This window comes from Podarcis cretensis (genome assembly GCF_951804945.1).
Source record: "Podarcis cretensis genome assembly, chromosome: 8".
NCBI classification, from domain to species: Eukaryota; Metazoa; Chordata; class Lepidosauria; order Squamata; family Lacertidae; genus Podarcis; species Podarcis cretensis.
In genome coordinates, this window is record NC_137177.1 from 82,172,430 (window position 1) to 82,194,502 (window position 22,073).

General features: G+C 46.7%; 1 protein-coding gene across 1 annotated transcript; it reads left to right on the forward strand.

Annotated features, from left to right (window-relative positions):
• Nucleotides 1-3,338: 3,338 nt before the first annotated feature.
• On the forward strand, nt 3,339-18,192 carry CELA3B (chymotrypsin like elastase 3B). Its single transcript, XM_079987275.1, has 8 exons — nt 3,339-3,395; nt 4,479-4,564; nt 6,723-6,820; nt 8,990-9,124; nt 11,300-11,436; nt 13,210-13,352; nt 16,583-16,735; nt 18,122-18,192. The coding sequence occupies exons 1-8, from the start codon at nt 3,356-3,358 to the stop codon at nt 18,137-18,139; spliced, it is 810 nt and encodes a 269-aa protein (XP_079843401.1). The 5' UTR covers nt 3,339-3,355; the 3' UTR covers nt 18,140-18,192.
• The last annotated feature ends 3,881 nt before the right edge of the window (nt 18,193-22,073 follow it).

A 22,073-nucleotide genomic window follows, 5' to 3' on the forward strand; every position in this document is an offset into this window, starting at 1 on the left:
CCACCCATAGTGGCTGGGGAGACCCAGCCAGATGGGCAGGGTATAAATATAATAATAATAATAATAATAATAATAATAATAATAATAATAATAATAATAATTGTGGTTTCCAAGGCACAGCTATGACTACTGATCTCTCACCTCTGTCCTGTTCAAGGGGAAATGTCCCTTCTCCGCCATCGACATCTTTTATTGACTCCTAAAACCGGAGCACTAAAGGCAAGTGACGGTCAAGTTCAGGGACAGGGGTCCTGTGACCTTGCAGACACTGTCGGACCACAATTGCCAGGGCTGATGGGAGCTGGAATCGGAGCACCTTTATTTATGTCAGGGTTTTATACACCAGTCCAAAAACCACCTGCAGGGCCACAGATATTCCCCAACCCTGAATTAGACCCTCACTTGCCTTTACTGCCCCGAACTTCCTCCATTACCACTCTGCCTCCCAAGAATTGATCAGAGATGCAGCCTGACAATATCAGTATGGATGATGCCCTGAGTCTTTTCCAATCTTTCGAGAAAGCAAGGGTTAGAATCTAAGAGAGGATTCTATCACTGAACTGGTCCGACAAGTTTATTTGTAAGATGATGGCTTCAGTTGGCCATTTAAGTGTCCTTTATCAGCAGCCCCAAAGAATGAGCCAGGCTGCGAGGGATTGTTCCCTCCAGGCCCATGGACTCCACTCTCCTAGCTGCTTGGTAGGAAAACAAGAGCCAGAGAGCTGAGGATGGAAAATAGAGACCCAGATACCTGCCTCATCTGTGCTGGAGCCAAAGCAGTGATTAATGAAGATGCAAGATGTGTTGGGGTGTCAATGCCGTGAGCCCTCCATCTCATGCTCAGGTTGTGCATATGTGTGAGTCAAACCGGATACAGTGGTACCTTGGTTCCCAAACGCCGAAAACCCGGAAGTAAGTGTTCCGGTTTCTGAATGTTTTTTGGAAGCTGAAAGTCTGATGTGGCTGTCGGCTATTGTTTCCAGGACGCCTGTACCAATCAGAAGCTGCGCCTTGGTTTTTGAACATTTTGGAAGTCAAATCGACTTCCGGAACAGATTAAGTTTGGCGCTTTTGTTTTTGCTGTTTATTTTGCGTTTGTTTGTTTTTGAGGCTTTTTCGGTTCATTTGTTTTTGTGGCTGTGTGCAATGCAGTTCAGCTATGGACTGATTGATTTATTGATTGATTGATTGATTGTGTGACTGTGGAAATGGATAAAAGCCCCTCATCCAAACAATGACTATCATCAGCGCAGGTAAGGATTTTTTTTTTCCATTTTTACCATCTACAATACTGTCTTATTTATTTTATAGTACAATACATTGGTTATTGCTTTCATTTTTATGGAAGATTGCTTTCATTTTATGTTAGATAGTAAAAATCATGTTAAATGGCAGCTTTGGGTGTTGTTTTTAAAAGTCTGGAACGGATTAATCCGTTTTGCATTCCTTTCTATGGGAGAGCACGCCTTGGTTTTGGAACGCTTTGGTTTTGGAGCGGACTTCCGGAACGGATTAAGTTTGAGAACCAAGGTACCACTGTATCCTAAAGACACCATCATCTCTGCCGACCTTCATCCCAAGGAAACTGAACTCTGGGAAAGCTCCTGGAGACCAAAGAGGAGCCTGTGGTTCACAAATGCCATTTTAATTCACAGCTGTTGCCTATTTCACTAGTGATCTCTGCAAAAGCCGGGAGGTTTCTGCCCCCCCCCCCATGCTTCAGCTGGCGAGTTTAAAAAAAGCAGCATCGCCGCACTGCACATTACCATTAATGGCCATGAAAATCAGACTGCTGGGGTTTCATTTCTAAAACCCAAGGTGTCTCTGATTAAACCCGCTGAGAGGAAATGCCTCAGGGTGCCTAGAGGCAAAGGCAAGGCACTCTTATTATATTCAGAGGCAATCTTTTCCTGGACAGTTCACATCTTCAGAAGCTGATGTCCAGGACTGAGCCCTGGAGAGGCACTTCGAGAAAGATTTTCCTTTCACTATAGGAACACAGAAGCATGCCCTGTACTGAGACAGGGTCCATTTAACCTAATACTGTCTACACAGGCTGGCAGCAGCTCCCCAGGCAGGGGACATTTGCAGAAAATCCTGGAAATGATGTGGAGATACTGCTTCCTTCTAAAAATAAGGTCATAGAATTATAGAATTGTAGCCATTCTGAAGGAAATCAGCTGTGAGTGCTCACTGGAAGGACAGATCCTGAAGCTGAGGCTCCAATACTATGGCCACCTTGTGAGAAGAGAAGACTCCCTGGAAAAGACCCTGATGTTGGGAAAGATGGAGGGCACAAGGAGAAGGGGACGACAGAGGACGAGATGGTTGGACAGTGTTCTCAAAGCTACCAGCATGAGTTTGATCAAACTGCGGGAGGCAGTGGAAGACAGGAGTGCCTGACGTGCTCTGGTCCATGGGGTCACAAAGAGTCGGACACGACTAAATGACTAAACAACAACAACAACAACAACCAAATAGTTGAAAGGGACCACAAGGATCAACAAGTCCCGGGAATGCGGGAATCTTTCGTCCAAAACGGGACAGCCCTGAGATTCAGAGTCTCATTCTCAGATCTGAATAAAGATCTGATCTGAATAGAAACATAGTAAAGGTAAAGGTAAAGGTACCCCTGCCCATACGGGCCAGTCTTGACAGACTCTGGGGTTGTGCGCCCATCTCACTTAAGAGGCCAGGGGCCAGCGCTGTCCGGAGACACTTCCGGGTCACGTGGCCAGTGTGACATCGCTGCTCTGGCCAGAGCCAGAGCCAGAGCCGCGCACGGAAACGCCGTTTACCTTCCCGCTGGTAAGCGGTCCCTATTTATCTACTTGCACCCGGAGGTGCTTTCGAACTGCTAGGTTGGCAGGCGCTGGGACCGAGCAGCAGGAGCGCACCCCGCCGCAGGGATTCGAACCGCCGACCTTTTGATCGGCAAGCCCTAGGCGCTGAGGCTTTAACCCACAGCGCCACCTGCGTCCCACCGAATAGAAACATAGGAACCTGCTTTATCCCAAGCCAGACCTTTGGACCAACTGTTTCAGTGTTGCCCACACTGGCTGGCAGCATCTTTGTACAATTTCCATCGGCAGCTGTCCCTGGAGGTGCTGGGGGGGTTGGACCTGGAAACATCCCCACTCCAGACAGCTGTCCTGACCTCCTCCTGCTACCTTAATGTCCCTCTGTGCTGGGAAAAAAGATATGAACCGGGTGCCATGCAGATCCAAGGCTGAACAGTGCCCTTGGGGGCTCCTGCAATAGCTAGGATCCAGCCCACTTGGAGACAGGGTGGGTGGTATTTAAAGGCTCTGCCGCTCATTCTCGCTCTCCCAGACAGTCGGTCACTCGCACCACAATGTGGAGGTTCTTCGTCCCATTCCTGTTGGCAGCTGAGGGTAAAGTCCACACCCCGCATGCAACCTAGAAGCCCACCTCCTCAATTCACCTGAGACCACCACCGTGCCTGTAGTCATTTTTCATACTGGGCCTCCCCCAGCTTGGTGGACTGTGGTCTTGAGAGCAGTAGGGTATAACGTAGCAGTATAATGCAGATTCCCCTGTTTGCTTTGAGAGCAGAAATGTGGGGAAACGCTGATTCCAGGGGCTTGGGGCCAGTTGCAACGCTAGCATTGAGGTAAGGTAAAGGGTAAATTGACCCCTGACCATTAGGTCCAGTCATGACCGACTTTGGAGTTGCGGCGCTCATCTTGCTTTATTGGCGGAGGGAGCCGGCGTACAGCTTCCGGGTCATGTGACCAGCATGACTGAGCCGCTTCTGGCGAACCAGAGCAGCGCATGGAAACACCGTTTACCTTCCCGCCAGAGCGGTACCTATTTATCTACTTGCACTTTGATGTGCTTTCAAACTGCTAGGTTGGCAGGAGCAGGGACCGAGCAACGGAAGCTCACCCCGTCGCGGGGATTCGAACCGCCGACCTTCTGATCATCAAGTCCTAGGCTCTGTGGTTTAACCCACAGTGCCACCCGCGTCCCTAGCATCGGGGTATTTGAGGCCTAATCTGGAACCACCCTAGCTTCAGACTCTCCAAGTGTCCCTATTTTCCTGGGACAGTTCTGGATTTACAAAAGACTTTCTGACACGATCCCAGAATGTCTCCCTTTTCCTGTCCTTATTTTCATCGGAGAAATGTCCGAGGATATGGAGTTATCCGACCCCCAGTAGGGAAGGGGGTTTCTTTGTGTGTGTTTTTTAAAAAGTTTAATGTTTTATCATGTTTTTATATATGTTGGGAGCCGCCCAGGGTGGCTGGGGCAACAAGGTCAGATGGACGGAGTATAAATAGGAAAAAAATTATAGAATAGGATGTCCCTATTTTCATCAGAGAAATGTTGGAGGGCGTGTGGGTTGCCTTTCCCGCCTTGCAGGCAATCGCAGGGAAAGAGAAATCTGCAGGAAGATTTGGGTAATTTCCATCAATGACCCCCCCAACGCAAACTGCCTTCCTCTCTCTCATCAGTCTATGGCTGCGGACAACCTTCTTATGCCCCCACGGGGAGAGTGGTGAATGGCGAGGATGCTGTGCCGTACAGCTGGCCCTGGCAAGTAAGTACCTCCATGGGGGGGGAGCATTGCCTAGTGGTGTCATCTCACCTTAGTGTTCTAGGTGCGCAGCCTGGGAGTCATTTTGGACTCACAGCTGTCCATGGAGGTGCAGGTTAATTCTGTATCCAGGGCAGCTGTCTACCAGCTCCATCTGGTACGCAGGCTGAGACCCTACCTGCCCGCGGACTCTCTCACCAGAGTGGTGCATGCTCTGGTTATCTCCCGCTTGGACTACTGCAATGCGCTCTACGTGGGGCTACCTTTGAAGGTGACCCGGAAACTACAACTAATCCAGAATGCGGCAGCTGGACTGGTGACTGGGGGCGGCCGCCGAGACCACATAACACCGGTCTTGAAAGACCTACATTGGCTCCCAGTACATTTCCGAACACAATTCAAAGTGTTGGTGTTGACCTTTAAAGCCCTAAACAGCATTGGCCCAGTATACCTGAAGGAGCGTCTCCACCCCCATCGTTCTGCCCGGACACTGAGGTCCAGCGCCAAGGGCCTTCTGGTGGTTCCCTCATTGCGAGAAGCAAAGCTGCAGGGAGCCAGGCAGAGGGCCGTCTCGGTAGTGGCGCCCACCCTGTGGAATGCCCTCCCAATCAGATGTCAAAGAGATAAACAACTACCTGACATTTAGAAGACATCTTAAGGCAGCCCTGTTCGGGGAAGTTTTTAATGTATGACATCTTAGTGTATTTTTGGTCTTTGTGGAAGCCGCCCAGAGTGGCTGGGGAAACCCAGCCAGATGGGCCAGGTACAAATAATAAATTATTATTATTATTATTATTATTATTATTATTATTATTATTCTAGACCTAGGAAAGCGGAAGGCTGACTGGAGCAATTGGGGGGGGCACTGGGGAAACTCCCCTATGAGGAACAACTAACGGTTCGGGAGACTTCATTTTAGCTGTGGTCACATCCACATAAAGTTCGAAGTTCCTTCCCATTGTTATCCGCACAACCATCCTGTGAGGTAGGCAAGGCTGAGAGAGAAAGCGATTGGCCCAGGGTCACCCCAGTGACCTTCATGGCCAAGTGGAGATTTGAATCCAGGGCTCTGAAGTCCTCGTCCAACGTTCTTAACTACTATCACATGCACCGACAGTCTGGAATCGCCCACCGTCCCAGACCTCTTGAGGAGGTGTGGGGAGCCTTTGGCGAACCAGATATGGCTGAACTACAACTCCCATCATCCCTGTTGGAGGCAGAATTGGTTCACCCTCTGAGTGGACTCAGCACGTGACCCCCGGCACATGCCTCCACCCAAGCACTTGACCTTTTCCGGGCACTGGTAACCCATGCTACACCACTGGCTGGGGCTGCTGGGGGGTGCAGTTCAGTGGCAACTGGACAGCTGCCCCTGTTCTTGAGGAATGGAGCAGGAAAGGGCTAGGAAAGTTCTTTCAGGAAAAAATGTTGAAATATACATTTATTAAGAAACCAGAGGCCTTTCTTCTTGGAATAACAGGTTTGGAATTGCCCAAGAAAGATGTTAAATTATTTTTGTATGCCACAACGGCCGCCCAAATATTACTTGCTAAAAATTGGAAAACACAAGAACTACCAACAGTGGCAGATTGGCAGATGAAGATGATGGACTTTTCGGAGCTAGCTGACCTGACTGGAAGAATCTGCGACCAGAAAGAAGAGGAGTTTCAAGAGGACTGGAGGAAATTTAAGGACAATTTGAATAAATATTGTAATATAAAAAAATAGAAATTACTTGAAAGAAACAAATAGGCCTAGGATTAAACTAAGTTATAATTAAATAAATGGGATTTAGAATGAAAGAAAAGTGAATAAGATGGACTATAATTGGAAATTGTTTTAGTTTAATAATGATATTGGAAAGCTGTTACTTTTAATTACAAGGAAACTCAGAAGGGAGGGATTTGAGGAAGTCAATCAAGATGTTTAAAAGGTTGGATTTGTGAAGAATTAAGTTTGTTGTTATTGTTTATCTGTTTATTGTTCCCCTTTTTTCTTTTTCTGTTTTTGTGTATCATTTTGCTTTGTGGTTTGTGTTATCATTGTGGAAAATCTAATAAAAAATTTATTTTTTAAAAAAGGAAAGTCCTTTCAGGTGGGGTGAAGACCTCCCAGCCTGGCCAGATCTCAGCTCCTCCATCATCTACGCTCTCTTCTACAGGTCTCCCTGCAATATGAAAGCGGAGGACAATTCCACCACACCTGCGGAGGGACACTCATCGATGCCAACTGGGTCATGACGGCCGGACATTGCATCTCGTAAGTGCGATCTTTCTCAAGGCGTGATCTTTCTTTCGCCAAGCACTGAGCACAGCCACGAAATGGGGGTAGGAACCCGGGGGCAATGTGGGCAATCAACGAAGGGCCACATGGACTGCTAGGAGGGCCTAGAGGGAAGGGTAATGGATTTGACGCATACCTTGGTACCTTGAGACCACATGGGCAATCACCTGAGAGTCGCACAGCAGCGGGGGGCAGCGTCAGAGGGGAAAGCAGGTGAAGAAGCAGATATATTTCTTTAAAATTTGGATTGTAGAGTTGAAAGGGACCCTGAAGATCATTGAGTCCATCCCCCTGCAGTGCAGGAATGTGCAGCTGTCCTAGATCTGTGCACTTGGTGTTATCAGCGCCATGCTCTAACCAACTGAGCTATGCTGAAACATTTACAGTGGTACCTTGGTTCTCAAATGCCTTGGTACTCAAATGTCTTGGTTCTCAAACGCCTTGGTTCCCAAACGCCGAAAACCCGGAAGTAAGTGTTCCGGTTTTCAAACGTTTTTCGGAAGCCAAACGTCCAATGCAGTGGTTGGCTATTGTTTCTGGAGTGCCTGCACCAAACAGAAGCTGCACCTTGGTTTTCAAACATTTTGGAAGTCAAACGGACTTTTAGAACAGATTAAGTTTGGCGCTTTTGTTTATTAATTTTTATTTTGATTTTAATCATCTACAAAGCTGTCTTATTTATTTCATAGTATGGTACATTGATTATTATTATTAATATGGGACGTGGGTGGCACTGTGGGTTAAACCACAGAGCCTAGGGCTTGCCAATCAGAAGGTTGGCGGTTCGAATCCCTGCGACGGGGTGAGCTCCCGTTGCTCAGTCCCTGCTCCTGCCAACCTAGCAGTTCGAAAGCACGTCAAAGTGCAAGTAGATAAATAGGTAACGCTCCGGCAGGAAGATAACCAGCTTTTCCGTGCGCTGCTCTGGTTTGCCGGAAGCAGCTTAGTCATGCTGGCCACATGACCCAGAAACTGTCTGCGGACAAACGCCAGCTCCCTCGGCCAGTAAAGCTAGATGAGCGCCACAACCCCAGAGTAGTCCCCAACTGGACTTAACAGTTAGGGATCCCTTTACCTTTTTACATTGATTATTGCTTTCATTTTATGGATCAGAGGTCTCGTTAGATAGTAAATATCATATTAAATGACTGTTTTGGGTGTTGTCTTTAAACGTCCAGAACGGATTAATCCATTTTGCAGTATTTTCTATGGGAAAGCGTGCCTTGGTTTGGGAACGCTTTGGTTTTGGAACGGACTTCCGGAATGAATTAAGTTTGAGAGCCAAGGTCCCACTGTACTTCATAAAATTTGATTGTGTACAATGTCTCACAATGGCTTACAAAGTAGATAAAACGATAACATTTTACAAAAACGAGCAGAAATAATTTGAAAGCGTCAGAAAGGTTTAAAAAATAGACTTAAAATCAGATTAAGACTCGCACTGACTTTCCGAAAGGGCTTGTCTAAACCAGAGTGTTTTTTTGTTGGTTTTTTTTTTGCTTCTACTTTGCTTTACAGTTTTGTTTATTTATTTTTTTAAATAATATTTATTCAAATTTTAAAGATTACAAAGAGAAAAAAGAAAAAAAGAAAAAGACAGAAAAAATACAAACAATTGAAAAAAAAACCAGATCAAACCTTTACATCACTTGCTTTCATTCACTTATTTCCTCACACCTCCCATTTTTGTATTCTAATTCAGTTAGATATTTCAGCAAATCCTTTCCAGCTTTGTTTTTATCTTAATAGTTTATCTTAATATATTGTGATTTTGCATTCTCTTCTTTCACCAAATTATTTTTACTTAATCCTTTATATCTTTTCTGCTAAAACCACATAATTCTATTCCAACATCTTTCTAACATTCCTTAATTTTACAATATTTCTGAAGATAAACTTTAAATTTTTTCCAATCTTCTTCCACCGACTCTTCTCCTTGGTCTCGGATTCTGCCAGTCATCTCAGCCAGTTCCATATAGTCCATCACCTTCGCCTGCCATTCTTCCCGGGTGTTTTTGGCAGGTGCTGAAAGGAGTACCACAAAAGCACCGGCTTGATCTTCAATAGGCAGGGAGTTCCTACAGTGAACTTACATTCCAGCCACACAAAAGCCAGAGGGTTTTTAACGCACCTCTCTCTTCTCAGACCATCCCGCAAATACAAGGTGGTTCTGGGTGAGTACGACCGGAACAAAGAGGAAGGTCCAGAGCAGCACATCCTGGTGAACTCAGAGGACATCTATGTGCACCCTGGCTGGAACGGCAACTGCGTGGCTTGTGGGTAAGCAGAGGGAGAAGGGCACTTATCTTTTTTCCTATATGAAAATGATATACCATTGGTACAGTCATAACTCGGGTTGAAGTATAGAATCATAGAATCATAGAGTTGGAAGAGACCACAAGGGCCATCGAGTCCAACCCCCTGCCAAGCAGGAAACACCATCAGAGCACTCCTGACATATGGTTGTCAAGCCTCTGCTTAAAGACCTCCAAAGAAGGAGACTCCACCACACTCCTTGGCAGCAAATTCCACTGTCGAACAGCTCTTACTGTCAGGAAGTTCTTCCTAATGTTTAGGTGGAATCTTCTTTCTTGTAGTTTGGAACCATTGCTCCGTGTCCGCTTCTCTGGAACAGCAGAAAACAACCTTTCTCCCTCCTCTATGTGACATCCTTTTATATATTTGAACATGGCTATCATATCACCCCTTAACCTCCTCTTCTCCAGGCTAAACATGCCCAGCTCCCTTAGCTGTTCCTCATAAGGCATCGTTTCCAGGCCTTTGACCATTTTGGTTGCCCTCCTCTGGACACGTTCCAGTTTGTCAGTTTGTCAGTAGCTTCGAGATAAGTATTTTTGGGTTGCGCACTGCAGCGACCTGGAAGTAACGGAGCGCGTTACTTCCGGGTTTCGCCGCTCGCGCAAGCGCAGACAGTCAAAATGATGTCACGTGCATGTGCAGATGCGGCGAATCGCAACCCGCGCATGTGCAGACGTGCAGACGCAGTTTGCGTTCGCTTCTGGATGCGAACGGGGCTCCGGAATGGTTCCCGTTCGCATCCAGAGGTAACACGCTATTTAACACCAAGTAAAATTGCAGTGGAAGACAGGAGTGCCTGGCGTGCTCTGGTCCATGAGGTCACGAAGAGTCAGACATGACTAAACGACTAAGCAACAACAATGACAAAATTGCTAATTTTTACAGGTGGTGCTGTGGGTTAAACCACAGAGCCTAGGGCTTGCCGATCAGAAGGTCGGCGGTTCGAATGCCCGCAACGGGGAAAGCTCCCGTTGACATAGCTGCCAACGTTTCCCTTTTTTAAAGAGAAATTCCCTTATTCTGAATAGGATTCATCGCAAGAAAAGGGAAAAGTTGACAGCTATGCCTGTTGTTTGGTCCCTGCTCCTACCAACCTAGCAGTTCAAAAGCACGCAGTGCTAGTAGATAAGTAGGTACTGCTCCAGCGGGAAGGTAAATGGCGTTTCCGTGCGCTGCTCTGGTTTGCCAGAAGCGGCTTAGTCAGGTTGGCCACATGACCCGGAAGCTGTACGCCGGCTCCCTTGGCCAATAAAGCGAGATGAGTGCCGCAACCGCAGAGCCGTCCGCAGCTGGACCTAACGGTCAGGGGTCCCTATACCTTTAACTAAAATTGCTAAAACGTACAAAGCAAGTTCAAATTTGTGTTGGGAATGCAAAGAGAAGGAAGGTACTTTTTATCATTTTATCGTTTTCTTTAATTCATTGTACCGTATATCATTTCTCAGGAATCCTTTGGCCGTGTACATGGCCACCACATGTGGTAAACAGTACCCTGTTTCCCTTTGTATTTGACCCAGAAACTCCAGCGGGGGCAGAATGCCACAGTGAGACACCTTACGGGGTCCTCGCTGCGGGATCACATTCACCCGGTACTATACCAGCTGCACTGGCTCCTGATGGAGTACAGGATCAGGTTCAAGGAGCTGGTTTTAACCTTTAAAGCCCTATACGGGACCGCCTCTCCTTCTATGTCCAATGTAGGACCTTACAGGTTTCAAACAAAAACGTCTTGGAGGTCCCGGGCCACAGAGAGGTTAGGCTGGCCTCAACCAGAGCCAGGGCTTTTTCGGCTGTGGCCCCGATCTGGTGGAACGCTCTGTCACAAGAGACTAGGGCCCTGCGGGACTTGACATCTTTCCGCAGGGCCTGCAAGACAGAGCTGTTCCACCAGACCTTTGGCCAAGGCACAATCTGCCTCCCTCCTTTGGCAATCCTCACAGACCTCTAGCCCAATGGTTGCCATTAATCTGATTTGAACTGATTTTATAATGAAACGATTTTAGAATGTTGTATCATTTTACTGTTGTTAGCCGCTCTGAGTCCGGCTTCGGCTGGGGAGGGCGGGATATAAATAAAATTTTATTATTATTATTATTATTATTTTAAACACAAAACCTCCTCCTCCTCCTCTTTCAGGGATGACATCGCCTTGCTGAAGCTTTCTCGCAGCGCAGAGCTCAATGACAAAGTGCAGCTGGGGTGCATCCCACCCCCAGGAGACCTGCTCCCCAATGGATCCCCCTGCTACATCAGCGGCTGGGGGCGCCTCTACAGTACGTGACCTTATTTATTTACTTGTTGCATTTCTCTCCCCCTTTTTTTGGTCCTCTGAGAACTCCGGGGCAGTGGCGTAGCGTGGGTTGTCAGCACCCGGGGCAAGGCGAGTAATTTGCGCCCCCTAACCCGTGGATTTGCGCCCCCTAACCCTAACCCCCAGATGTTGCGCCCGGTGCGGCCGGGCCCCCCTGCACCCCCCACGCTACGCCACTGCTCTGGGGGGTGCGTATGCGGTACTCCAACTCCCTGTTTTATTCCCACAACAACCTTGCGAGGTAGGTTAGGCTGAGAGCAGAGGCGTAGGAAAGTCAGGTGGTACCCGGTGTGGAAAATTTCTTGCCACCCCCCCCCCATACATTGACTTTTATTTTATTTTATGCCTGCAAAAATGGTTTTACGTTATTTCATATTTTCTTACAAAGGAATAATAATAATAAGTAATAATAATAATAATAATAATAATAATAATAATAATAATAATAATAAACTTTTATTTATATCCCGCCCTCCCCGGCCAAAGTCGGGCTTAGGGCGGCTAACATCAGAAACATAACATTGGTATAAAATCAAATAATAATTAAATTACCTCCTAACAACACGTCAACATCTTTTTTGCTTTTTATTTTCTTTATCTTCTTTCTATTATATTTTTGTGTTTAATTTTGATGTAACTATTTGTAATATATGTATGATGATATTTTAAATCAATAAAGGCGAATTAAAAAAACAAAAAAAACCCTTGTCAAAATCAAATTAGATGGCTTTCCGCAGGGTTAGAGTTGGGAACAGTAAGCACTCCACTGAATTGAAATTTCAGACTTCCCGACATAGGAAAACGGCTAAGTAAACAGCTATTTTCGTGGAGGAGGGTCAAGATATTAACCGATATGCATGAAATTTCATATATAGCTATATAATCCCTAATGTTGTAAGATAAGATCTTTGGAGCAGGCATTTTTTTTAAAAAAAGTGTTTTGTGAACTGCCCTAGTAGGGCAGTAATTGTTCCTTGATAATTAGTCACCCCCTCCATAATGGAACCTGGAACTGTTCTTAACCTGAAGCACCACTTTAGCTAATGGGGCCTCCTGCTGCCGCTGCACCGCCAGAGCATGATTTGTGTTCTCATCCTAAAATAAGGTTCTTAACCTGAGGTACTATTTCTGGGTTAGCGAGTCTGTAACCTGAAGCGTATGTAACCTGAAGCGTATGTAACCTGAGGTACCACTGTACAGTGGACGCTCAGGTTGCGAACGTGATCTGTGCAGGAGGCACGTTCGCAACCTGCAGCATCCGCAACCCGCAGTGCCGCATCTGCACATGCGGGAGTTGCAATTTGGCACTTCTGCACATGCACAAAGTACAATTTAGTGTTTGTGCGCATGCGCGAGCGCCGAAACCCGGAAGTAACCCATTCCGGTACTTCTGGGTTTCGGTGCATCCATAACCCAAAAACGCGCAAGCTGGAGTGTCTGTAACCTGAGGTATGACTGTACAATGCGTCTACAGATTCAGTATGCATTTTTATGGACACTTTAATTAGTCAGCCCCTCCATAATGGAACCTGGAACTGTTCTTAACCTGAAGCACCACTTTAGCTAATGGGGCCTCCTGCTGCCGCCGCACCGCCGGAGCACGATTTCTGTTCTCGTCCTGAAGCAAAGTTCTTAACCCGAGGTACTATTTCTGGGTTAGCGGAGTGTGTAACCTGAAGCGTATGTAACCCGAGGTACCACTGTCTTTCCCAAAACCCCTTCCCTTCTCTTACAGCTGGCGGGCCTCTCCCCTCCATCCTTCAGCAAGCCCTGCTCCCGTCGGTGGACTACGCCCACTGCAGCCAACCAGACTGGTGGAGCTACACTGTGAAGGAGACGATGGTCTGCGCCGGGGGAGACATCCGGTCCGGCTGCAACGTCAGTAAACCGCAAAGAAGGGCCTGGCACCGTATAAGGAAATAGCTGTGCTGAGCGATGGGGCCCCATCCCCAGCTACCCTGGGGGCAAGACAGTGGAAGGCAGAAAGGGCTGGTCGTAAAACTATAGTATTGTAGGGTTGGAAGGGACCCTGGGGGGCTCGAACCACCAGCCTTCTGGTTAGCAGCCACTGAGCCACTAGTGTTCCCAAGGAGGGAAATGATTTCCATAGGAGCCTGCCTTTTTCAGATTGTTTAAGGAAACATTAAGGGACACGGGTGTCGCTGTGGGTTAAACCACAGAGCCTAGGACTTGCCGATCAGGAGGTCGGCAGTTCGAATCCCCGCGATGGGATGAGCTCCCGTTGCTCGGTCCCTGCTCCTGCCAACCTAGCAGTTCGAAAGCACGTCAAAGTGCAAGTAGATAAATAGGTACCACTCTGGCAGGAAGGTAAACGGCATTTCTGTGCACTGCTCTGGTTCGCCAGAAGCGGCTTAGTCATGCTGGCCACATGACCCGGAAGCTGTACGCTGGCTCCCGCGGCCAATAAAGTGAGATGAGCGCCGCAACCCTAGAGTTTGTCATGACTGGACCTAATGGTCAGGGGTCCCTTTACCTTTTAAGGAAACATTATAGTATATAGTACAGGCATGTCCAACCGGTTGATTGCGATCCTGGGGTGTCCCCAGCCAGTCCTGGTCTATCGCGTGATCCTGATCGACTGGCCCCAAAATAAAATAATTAAATAAATTAAATAATAATAATAATAATAATAATAATAATAAAGCTCGACAAATTTGGGCCTTTCTCCCCCAACTTTGCTGATGGCCCCCCACAAAAAGCTCAACAACTTTGGTCAAACCAATGGGTAGATCACTGCCAGTTCTTTTTATAGTGGGAGTAGATCACAGTCTCTTGGGAGCTGGCCACGCCTGATATAGTATATTATACTATAATATTATGGTACGATGAACTCATGAGCAGGATTTGAGCTACGAGCAACAGAAGGAATTAGATTATAATATTGTGGTTCTGATTTGATAGATAGAAGATAAGAAAGGGAGATAAGAAAGGGAGAAGCAACAAGTCTTTGAAGAACGGGGTGGGAAGTCAAGAAGTTTAAGAGAAAAGACAACATAGTGTTTTGACTGCATGTGTTAAAAATGTTGAAACTTAATGAAATATAATTTGGGGCGGGGGAGGAAGGATTTCCAGAGGAGGCACTGCCTTTAGGAAACAGGCATGTTGTGTATTTAAAGGCATGTTATTTCCCCTAAAGAATGCAGGGAACTGGAGTTAAGGCTGCTGGGAATTGCAGCACCACAGGGGGGAAACTACAATTCTCAAGATCCTTTTGCAGGCTGAGCTTTGCAATATATGGTAGGGATGCAAACCCAGTCTTTCGCACGAGAACGCAGCAAAGGGTGTTGCGGCACTTTGAACCAGGAGCAGGAAACCCCTTCTCAACCGGGGGGACCACATTCCCTTCTGGGCAACTTCCTGGGGGTGCCATGTGCCGTTGGTGGGTGTGGCCAGAGGCAAAGGTGGGCGGAGCTACAAAGGTCAGGTTTACTTTTGAACTCTAACATTGTAGAGTTGGAAGGGACCCCCTGGGTCATCTAGTCCAACCCCCTGCGGGGCAGCAATTGCACCCTAGACTCGTTTCTACAGGGACTGGTTGATTCAGTTTGCGTTATTCATTTTGCAATCTTCAGCTCGTGGGTGGTAAATGAATTTAATAGATAGCATACAAGTACTAATGATCGACCCTACTCCAGAGCTATAGACCTCACCTTTTATTGCCTGGGGTGCAGCTTTCTTTAAAAAAATAAAAAATAAAAATGACTTATGCCTTTCAGATTTATACATTTCACTAATTTTACAATCATTTTAACATTTCCAAACAGAATAAAATATAAAATATTGATAGATGCAAAAGAAAGAGGTCTTTCCCTGCAGGATATGAAACTATACTATGAGGCAGCCTGTCTTTGCTGGTTGAAGGAATGGATGACATTAGAGAATTTGTGTATTCTAGACTTGGAAGGTCGTGACAATATTTTTGGTTGGCATGCATATTTATGGTATGAAAAGGTGAAAGCTCATAAAGGATTTACAAATCATATAATTAGGGGGGAAATTGTATAGAGTATGGGATAAATGCAATAATTTCTTCGAGGCAAAACCACTTTGGCTCTCACCATTGGAAGCTGTAGCAGTAAACAAAAAAAATATGATAGATGGGTGGACAACTTATAGAAATTTCTTAAAACAAGAGGGAGGAGAGTATAAATTAAAAGACTTTATTTTTTCTATTTTTTATTAATTTTCCAAATTTATAACAAATATAACACAACACAAACTAACAAAACATATCAACAAACAAAACAAACATATAAAACTTCTTGCTATTAAAAATCCAAATTACTTTCTATTGTTAAGTGACTTCCTCGAATCCTTCCTGATTTTCATTAAATCTCATTTTAGCAATTTTCCAATATCCACTTTCTAATAAAATCAACTTATTCAAATTACTAACTTTCTTTTCATAATATTTTCAATCCATAAAAGGTAAAGGTAAAGGTACCCCTGCCCGTACGGGCCAGTCTTGACAGACTCTGGGGTTGTGCGCCTATCTCACTTAAGAGGCCAGGGGCCAGCGCTGTCCGGAGACACTTCCGGGTCACGTGGCCAGCGTGACATCGCTGCTCTGGCCAGAGCCAGAGCCAGAGCCAGAGCCGCACACGGAAACGCCGTTTACCTTCCCGCTGGTAAGCGGTCCCTATTTATCTACTTGCACCCGGAGGTGCTTTCGAACTGCTAGGTTGGCAGGCGCTGGGACCGAGCAGCGGGAGCGCACCCCGCCGCAGGGATTCGAACCGCCGACCTTTCGATCGGCAAGCCCTAGGCGCTGAGGCTTTAACCCACAGCTCCACCTGTGTCCCTTCTCCACCTGCGTCCCTCAATCCATAGTATTATACAATTCAACATACTTTAATCCTAAACCAATTTAGTACTTGCAAGTATTTCCACTTACATTATATTATAATATTCCTTAAATTTCTTCCAATCTTCTTGATGTTCCTCCTCTTTCTGATCGCGGATTCTTCCTGTAATAAATTAAAAGACTTTAAGGAATTATCAGGGAAGTTGACAACATGGATATAATATCATCATTTGAACAGGTTGCGGCTTTTGAGACCCTTTTCACACCTCGCCTATTATTTCAGGGTGACTCTGGAGGCCCCCTCAACTGCCGGGCTGCTGACGGGAGGTGGTACGTCCACGGGGTGACGAGTTTTGTCTCTGCCTGGGGGTGCAACACCTTGAAGAAGCCCACCGTCTTCACCCGTGTCTCTGCTTTCAACAACTGGATTGAAGAGGTAGGTCCTGCATGCCAGGGCTCTGGCGGGGCACCAGATTGTTCTTTTACGAATAATTATAATTAATTGCATCGACTGAATGTGGAGGGGAGAACTTTGACAGGACATTGGGTGACTCCCTGTCTGAAATCAAAGGTGGAATTTTACAGCTTCATCAGAAGAGTTGAGAACTGTTATGTACTGAAGTTCCCACCCTGGGCCAGCCCAGGGATACTGTAGATAGTTTTCACTCAGGTCCACATATGCAAATAAGGGATCGAAAGTGACATTCAGTGACTGGATAGTTACAGAAAGTTGTTACAGTTACGTTGTACTGGAGCTCTATATAAGCAGGCCGGCTGAACCCTTCAGTTCAGTTCTGTTCTGGCCTGTAAATAAACAAGAGCTGTTTGAAGAATCGCTGTGTTGTCTGATATGTTCACCCACAACTTAACAAGAACAAAGAGACAGACCTCTCCAGAGTAATTCTGAGTCAACGAAGGAGATCAGGAATAATTAATATGGACATCATATCTGATAAAGGAATAAAGGAACTATCGGTGGAAATTAAAACCTCACACAGGAAGAAGAAACGAGAACTTCATTTGCGAATTTACTATATGTGTTGATAAAAGGGACACGGGTGGCGCTGTGGGTTAAACCACAGAGCCTAGGACTTGCCGATCAGAAGGTCGGCGGTTCGAATCCCCGCGTCGGGGTGAGTCCCGTTGCTCAGTCCCTGCTCCTGCCCATCTAGCAGTTCGAAAACAGGTCAAAGTGCAAGTAGATAAATAGGTACCGCTCCGGTGGGAAGGTAAACGGCGTTTCCGTGCGCTGCTCTGGTTTGCCAGAAGCAGCTTAGTCATGCTGGCCACATGACCTGGAAGCTGTACGCCGACTCCCTCGGCCAGTAAAGCAAGATGAGCGCCGCAACCCCAGAGTCAGTCATGACTGGACCTAATGGTCAGGGGTCCTTTTACCTTTATATGTGTTGATGCGAATTGAAGTTAATCATTGTAGCTGTGGTATAAGGGGTTTTATCAAGAATGGGTTGTTTTTGGTTTGAGCAATAATGTGGAGGCAGAATTAAAGGGAATCGGACCCTGACGTACAGCACATGCGAAGCCATCCAAAATTTATAATTAGTTATGTAATTGATTTGGCTTCCTAATAAGCCAATGGCCAATTTAGTCCTGTGTCTGGTCCTCACAGTGGCCAACCACCATACACTAAAGCACATGGTTCCCCACCCCAATAATCCTGGGAACTATAGCTTAAGGGTGCCAGGAACTGTAGTTCCCAGGGTTCTTTCTGGGGAAGCCCCATGCTTTAAGCATATGGTGTGGATCTGCCCAAAGACCTCTGGCACATTTCCTAACACTGCAACTCTCTCTTTTTTCCTTGCAGACCATTTCCAGCCATTAATGCCAAGCAGCAGCAACTGCATCTGAATCCCTTCCTTGCTGGATTCTTCAGAATAAAAATTTAAAAATGCACTCACCTGTCTACCATATTTCTCTCTCTCTCTCTCTCTCTCTCACACACACACACACACCCACACCCCTTTGTTGCTTTTCTGGGCCAGCCCTACTGTTAGGCAAGTGAAATATACTCGGAGTCGAGAGTGGATTTCATGCTCTTTATTCAGCTCATAGTGGCGAGGAGGAATGGAAGTTCCCCCAGAATGTCTGCTTTATATACATTATTTACACAATGGGCCCCGCGTGATTTACCTGTAGGCCAATCAGGTTGCGGATTCACTTCCACCTGGAGCTGGATTGGGTGGCTCCTGTGGACCAATCAGACTGCTGCATTCTGAATCCTATTGTTCTAGGGCCAATCAGACTGCTGCATTCTGAATCCTATTGTTCTAGGACCAATCAGACTGCTGCATTCTGAATCCTATTGTTCTAGGGCCAATCAGACTGCTGCATTCTGAATCCTATTGTTCTAGGACCAATCAGACTGCTGCATTCTGAATCCTATTGTTCTAGGGCCAATCAGACTGCTGCATTCTGAATCCTATTGTTCTAGGGCCAATCAGACTGCTGCATTCTGAATCCTATTGTTCTAGGACCAATCAGACTGCTGCATTCTGAATCCTATTGTTCTAGGGCCAATCAGACTGCTGCATTCTGAATCCTATTGTTCTAGGGCCAATCAGACTGCTGCCTTTTAGATCCTATTGTTCTAGGACCAATCAGACTGCTGCATTTTGGATCCTATTCAACTCAGTACATAACAGCAAGGCAAGCTGCTTCAGGCAGCAAATTATGGGGGTGATGCACTGGAGCACAGAGCTTTCCTGCAATTTCCCGAGTTAGTCTCAAGCCACACTGTGGTGCTTTGGAAGATCGATTCAGCTTCCAGCCCAGTCACCTTCAGCAGAGACGGGTTTAGGGGCACACAACTGCTTTGCTAACACTAAGTCAACAATGACTTAGAAAGGAACAGGAGAGGTGGGGCGGGGGGAGAGGGCCAAAGTTTGGTGTATTACAGCAGTGTTACAATTCCCATCATCCCTGACCATTGGTCTTGCTAGCTAGGGATGATGGGAGTTGTAGTCCAAAAACAGCTGGAGGCCCAAGGTTGGGAAACACTGTATTACAGGATGCTGCTGGAATTTGAAAGCTCAAAGTCCATCCATGCCTTCTGCACAAGGAGTGGGGAATTGGGGAGGGGGGGTCAGGCACATATTGTTCTTCCCTTCAGCTGGGAAAATGTCTGACAGTCACTGAGGCAGAGGGTGGTCCATGAGGACAAGTGAGGGCACCACCAACCCCAATGTGCCCTCTGCCAGCCCTCACTTGCCCGCCCAAAAACACATAACTTCCCCAGGAACTGTGTCTACCCCTGTACCAAGCTACAATTCCCAGCACCCTTAAAGGTAAAGGGACCCCTGACTGCTAAGTCCAGTCGTGGACGACTCTGGGGTTGCAGCGCTCATCTCGCTTTACTGGCCGAGGGAGCTGCCGTTTGTCTGCAGACAGTTTTTCGGGGTCATGTGGCCAGCATGACTAAGCAGCTTCTGGCGAACCAGAGCAGCGCACCGAAACGCCGTTTACCTTCCCGCTGGAGTGATACCTATTTATCTACTTGCACTTTGACCTGCTTTCAAACTGCTAGGTTGGCAGGAGCAGGGACAGAGCAACGGGAGCTCACCCCATCTCGGGGATTCGAACCACCGACCTTCTGATCAGCAAGTCCTAGGTTCTGTGGTTTAACCCACAGCGCCACCTGCACCCCTCTACCCTTAACAAACAATAATTCCCAATATTTGAGGCGGCGGATGTGCTTTAAATGGGATGTGGGTGGCTCTGTGGTCTAAACCACCGAGCCTCTTAGGTTTGCTGATCAGAAGGTCGGCGGTTCGAGTCCCCGCAACGGAGTGAGCTCCCGTTGCTCTGTCCCAGCTCCTGCTAACCTAGCAGTTTGAAAGCACACCAGTGCAAGTAGATAAATAGGTACCGTTGCGGCGGGAAGGTAAATGGCATTTCCGTGCGCTCTGGTTTCCGTCATGGTGTCGCATTGTGCCAGAGGTGGTCTGCAGACAAACGCCAGCTCCCTTGGCCTGAAAGCAAGATGAGGGCGCAACCTTATAGTCGCTTTTCTGGACTTAATCGCCTAGGGGTTCTTTACCTTTAAAATGTGTGCATAATGCACTTTAAATGTATGGTTTGGACCTGTCCCTAGCATTGCCCTTGCATAACTGCCCAGGCAAGGAGGAGGATGCCTGGGTGGGGCAGATGAGAAATGGCCATTCTCACATACAGTGGTACCTTTGGAAGTGAATGGGATCTGTTCCGGAGCCCGGTTCGCATCCTGAAGCAAACACAAGACACGACTGCGCGTGCGTGGGTCGCGATTCGCCGCTTCTGCGCATACGCGTGATGTCATTTTGACCGTCTGCGGATGCGCGAGCAGCGAAACCCGGAAGTAATGCGCTCCGTTACTTCCGGGTCGCTGCAGCACGCAACCCAAAAATACTTATCCCCAAGCTACTTCAACCCGAGGTATGACTGTACAGTGCTACCTTGGTTCTCAAACTTAATCCGTTCCTGAAGTCCTTTCCAAAACCAAAGCGTTCCAAAACCAAGGTGCGCTTTTCCATTAGAAAGTAATGCAAAAACGGATTAATCATTCCAGACTTTTAAAAACAACTCCCAAAACAGCCATTTCACATGAATTTTGCTATCTAACAAGACCATTGATCCATAAAATGAAAGCAATAATCAATGTGCTATACCATAAAATAAGACAGTATAGTAGATGATAAAAAGTTAACATTCCCTCCCCCTTACCTTCACTGATGATAATCATTGTTTGGATGGGGGGCTTTTATCCATTTCCACAGTCACACAATCAATCAATCAATCAGTAGCTGAACTGGGTTCCACACAGTCACGATAACAAATGAACCGAAAAACGTCAAAAACAAAAATGCAAAACAATCAGCAAAAACAAAAGTGCCAAACTTAATCCTTTCTGGAAGTCCGTTTGACTTCCGAAATGTTCGAAAACCAAGGCAAAGCTTCTGAGTGATGCAGGCGCCCCAGAAACAATAGCCTACAGCTGCATCGGATGTTCAACTTCTGAAAAACATTACAAAACCAGAACACTTGCTTCTGGGTTTTTGGTGTTTGGGAACCAAGGTGTTTGAGAACCAAGGTACCACTGTACAGTGAAGATTCCTGAGCAATATCAACAGGCAGGGAATTTCATAGCACCCTAAAAGCTTGAGTTCTTACAAATGTGGAATAAGGTTGCAGGTTCAATCGCTGGCAGCAACTCTAGGTAGGGCTGCGAGAGACTCCCTGCCAGAAGCTCTGCAGAGCCACTGCAAGTCAGTGTGGACAATACTGAGCTATAATAATTTCATTCTTTATAATAATAATAATTTATTATTTATACCCCGCCCATCTGGCTGGGCCTCCCCAGGCACTCTGGGCGGCTTCCAACAAAATATTAAAATACAGTAATGCATCAAACATTAAAAGCTTCCCTAAACAAGGCTGCCTTCAGATGTCTTCTAAAAGTCAGGTAGTTGTTTATTTCCTGGACATCTGGTGGAAGGGCGTTCCACAGGGCGGGTGTCACTACCGAGAAGGCCCTCTGCCTGGTCCCCTGTAACTTGGCTTCTCGCAGTGAGGGAACCGCCAGAAGGCCCTCGGTGCTGGACCTCATTGTCCAGGCTGAACGATGGGGGTGGAGATGCTCCTTCAGGTATACTGGGCCGAGGCCGTTTAGGGCTTTCAAGGTCAGCACCAACACTTTGAATTGTGCTCGGAAACGTACTGGGAGCCAGTGTAGGTCTTTCAAGACCGGTGTTATGTGGTCCAGTCTAGCTGCTGCATTCTGG

Bases quoted from the DNA above. Each gene is read 5' to 3' on its own strand.
- CELA3B (XM_079987275.1), top strand. From the start codon at position 3,356: ATGTGGAGGTTCTTCGTCCCATTCCTGTTGGCAGCTGAGG. The intron at 6,821-8,989 runs GTAAGTGCGATC...CTCTCTTCTCAG, and splicing joins ACGGCCGGACATTGCATCTC to ACCATCCCGCAAATACAAGG. The intron at 9,125-11,299 runs GTAAGCAGAGGG...CTCCTCTTTCAG, and splicing joins GGCAACTGCGTGGCTTGTGG to GGATGACATCGCCTTGCTGA.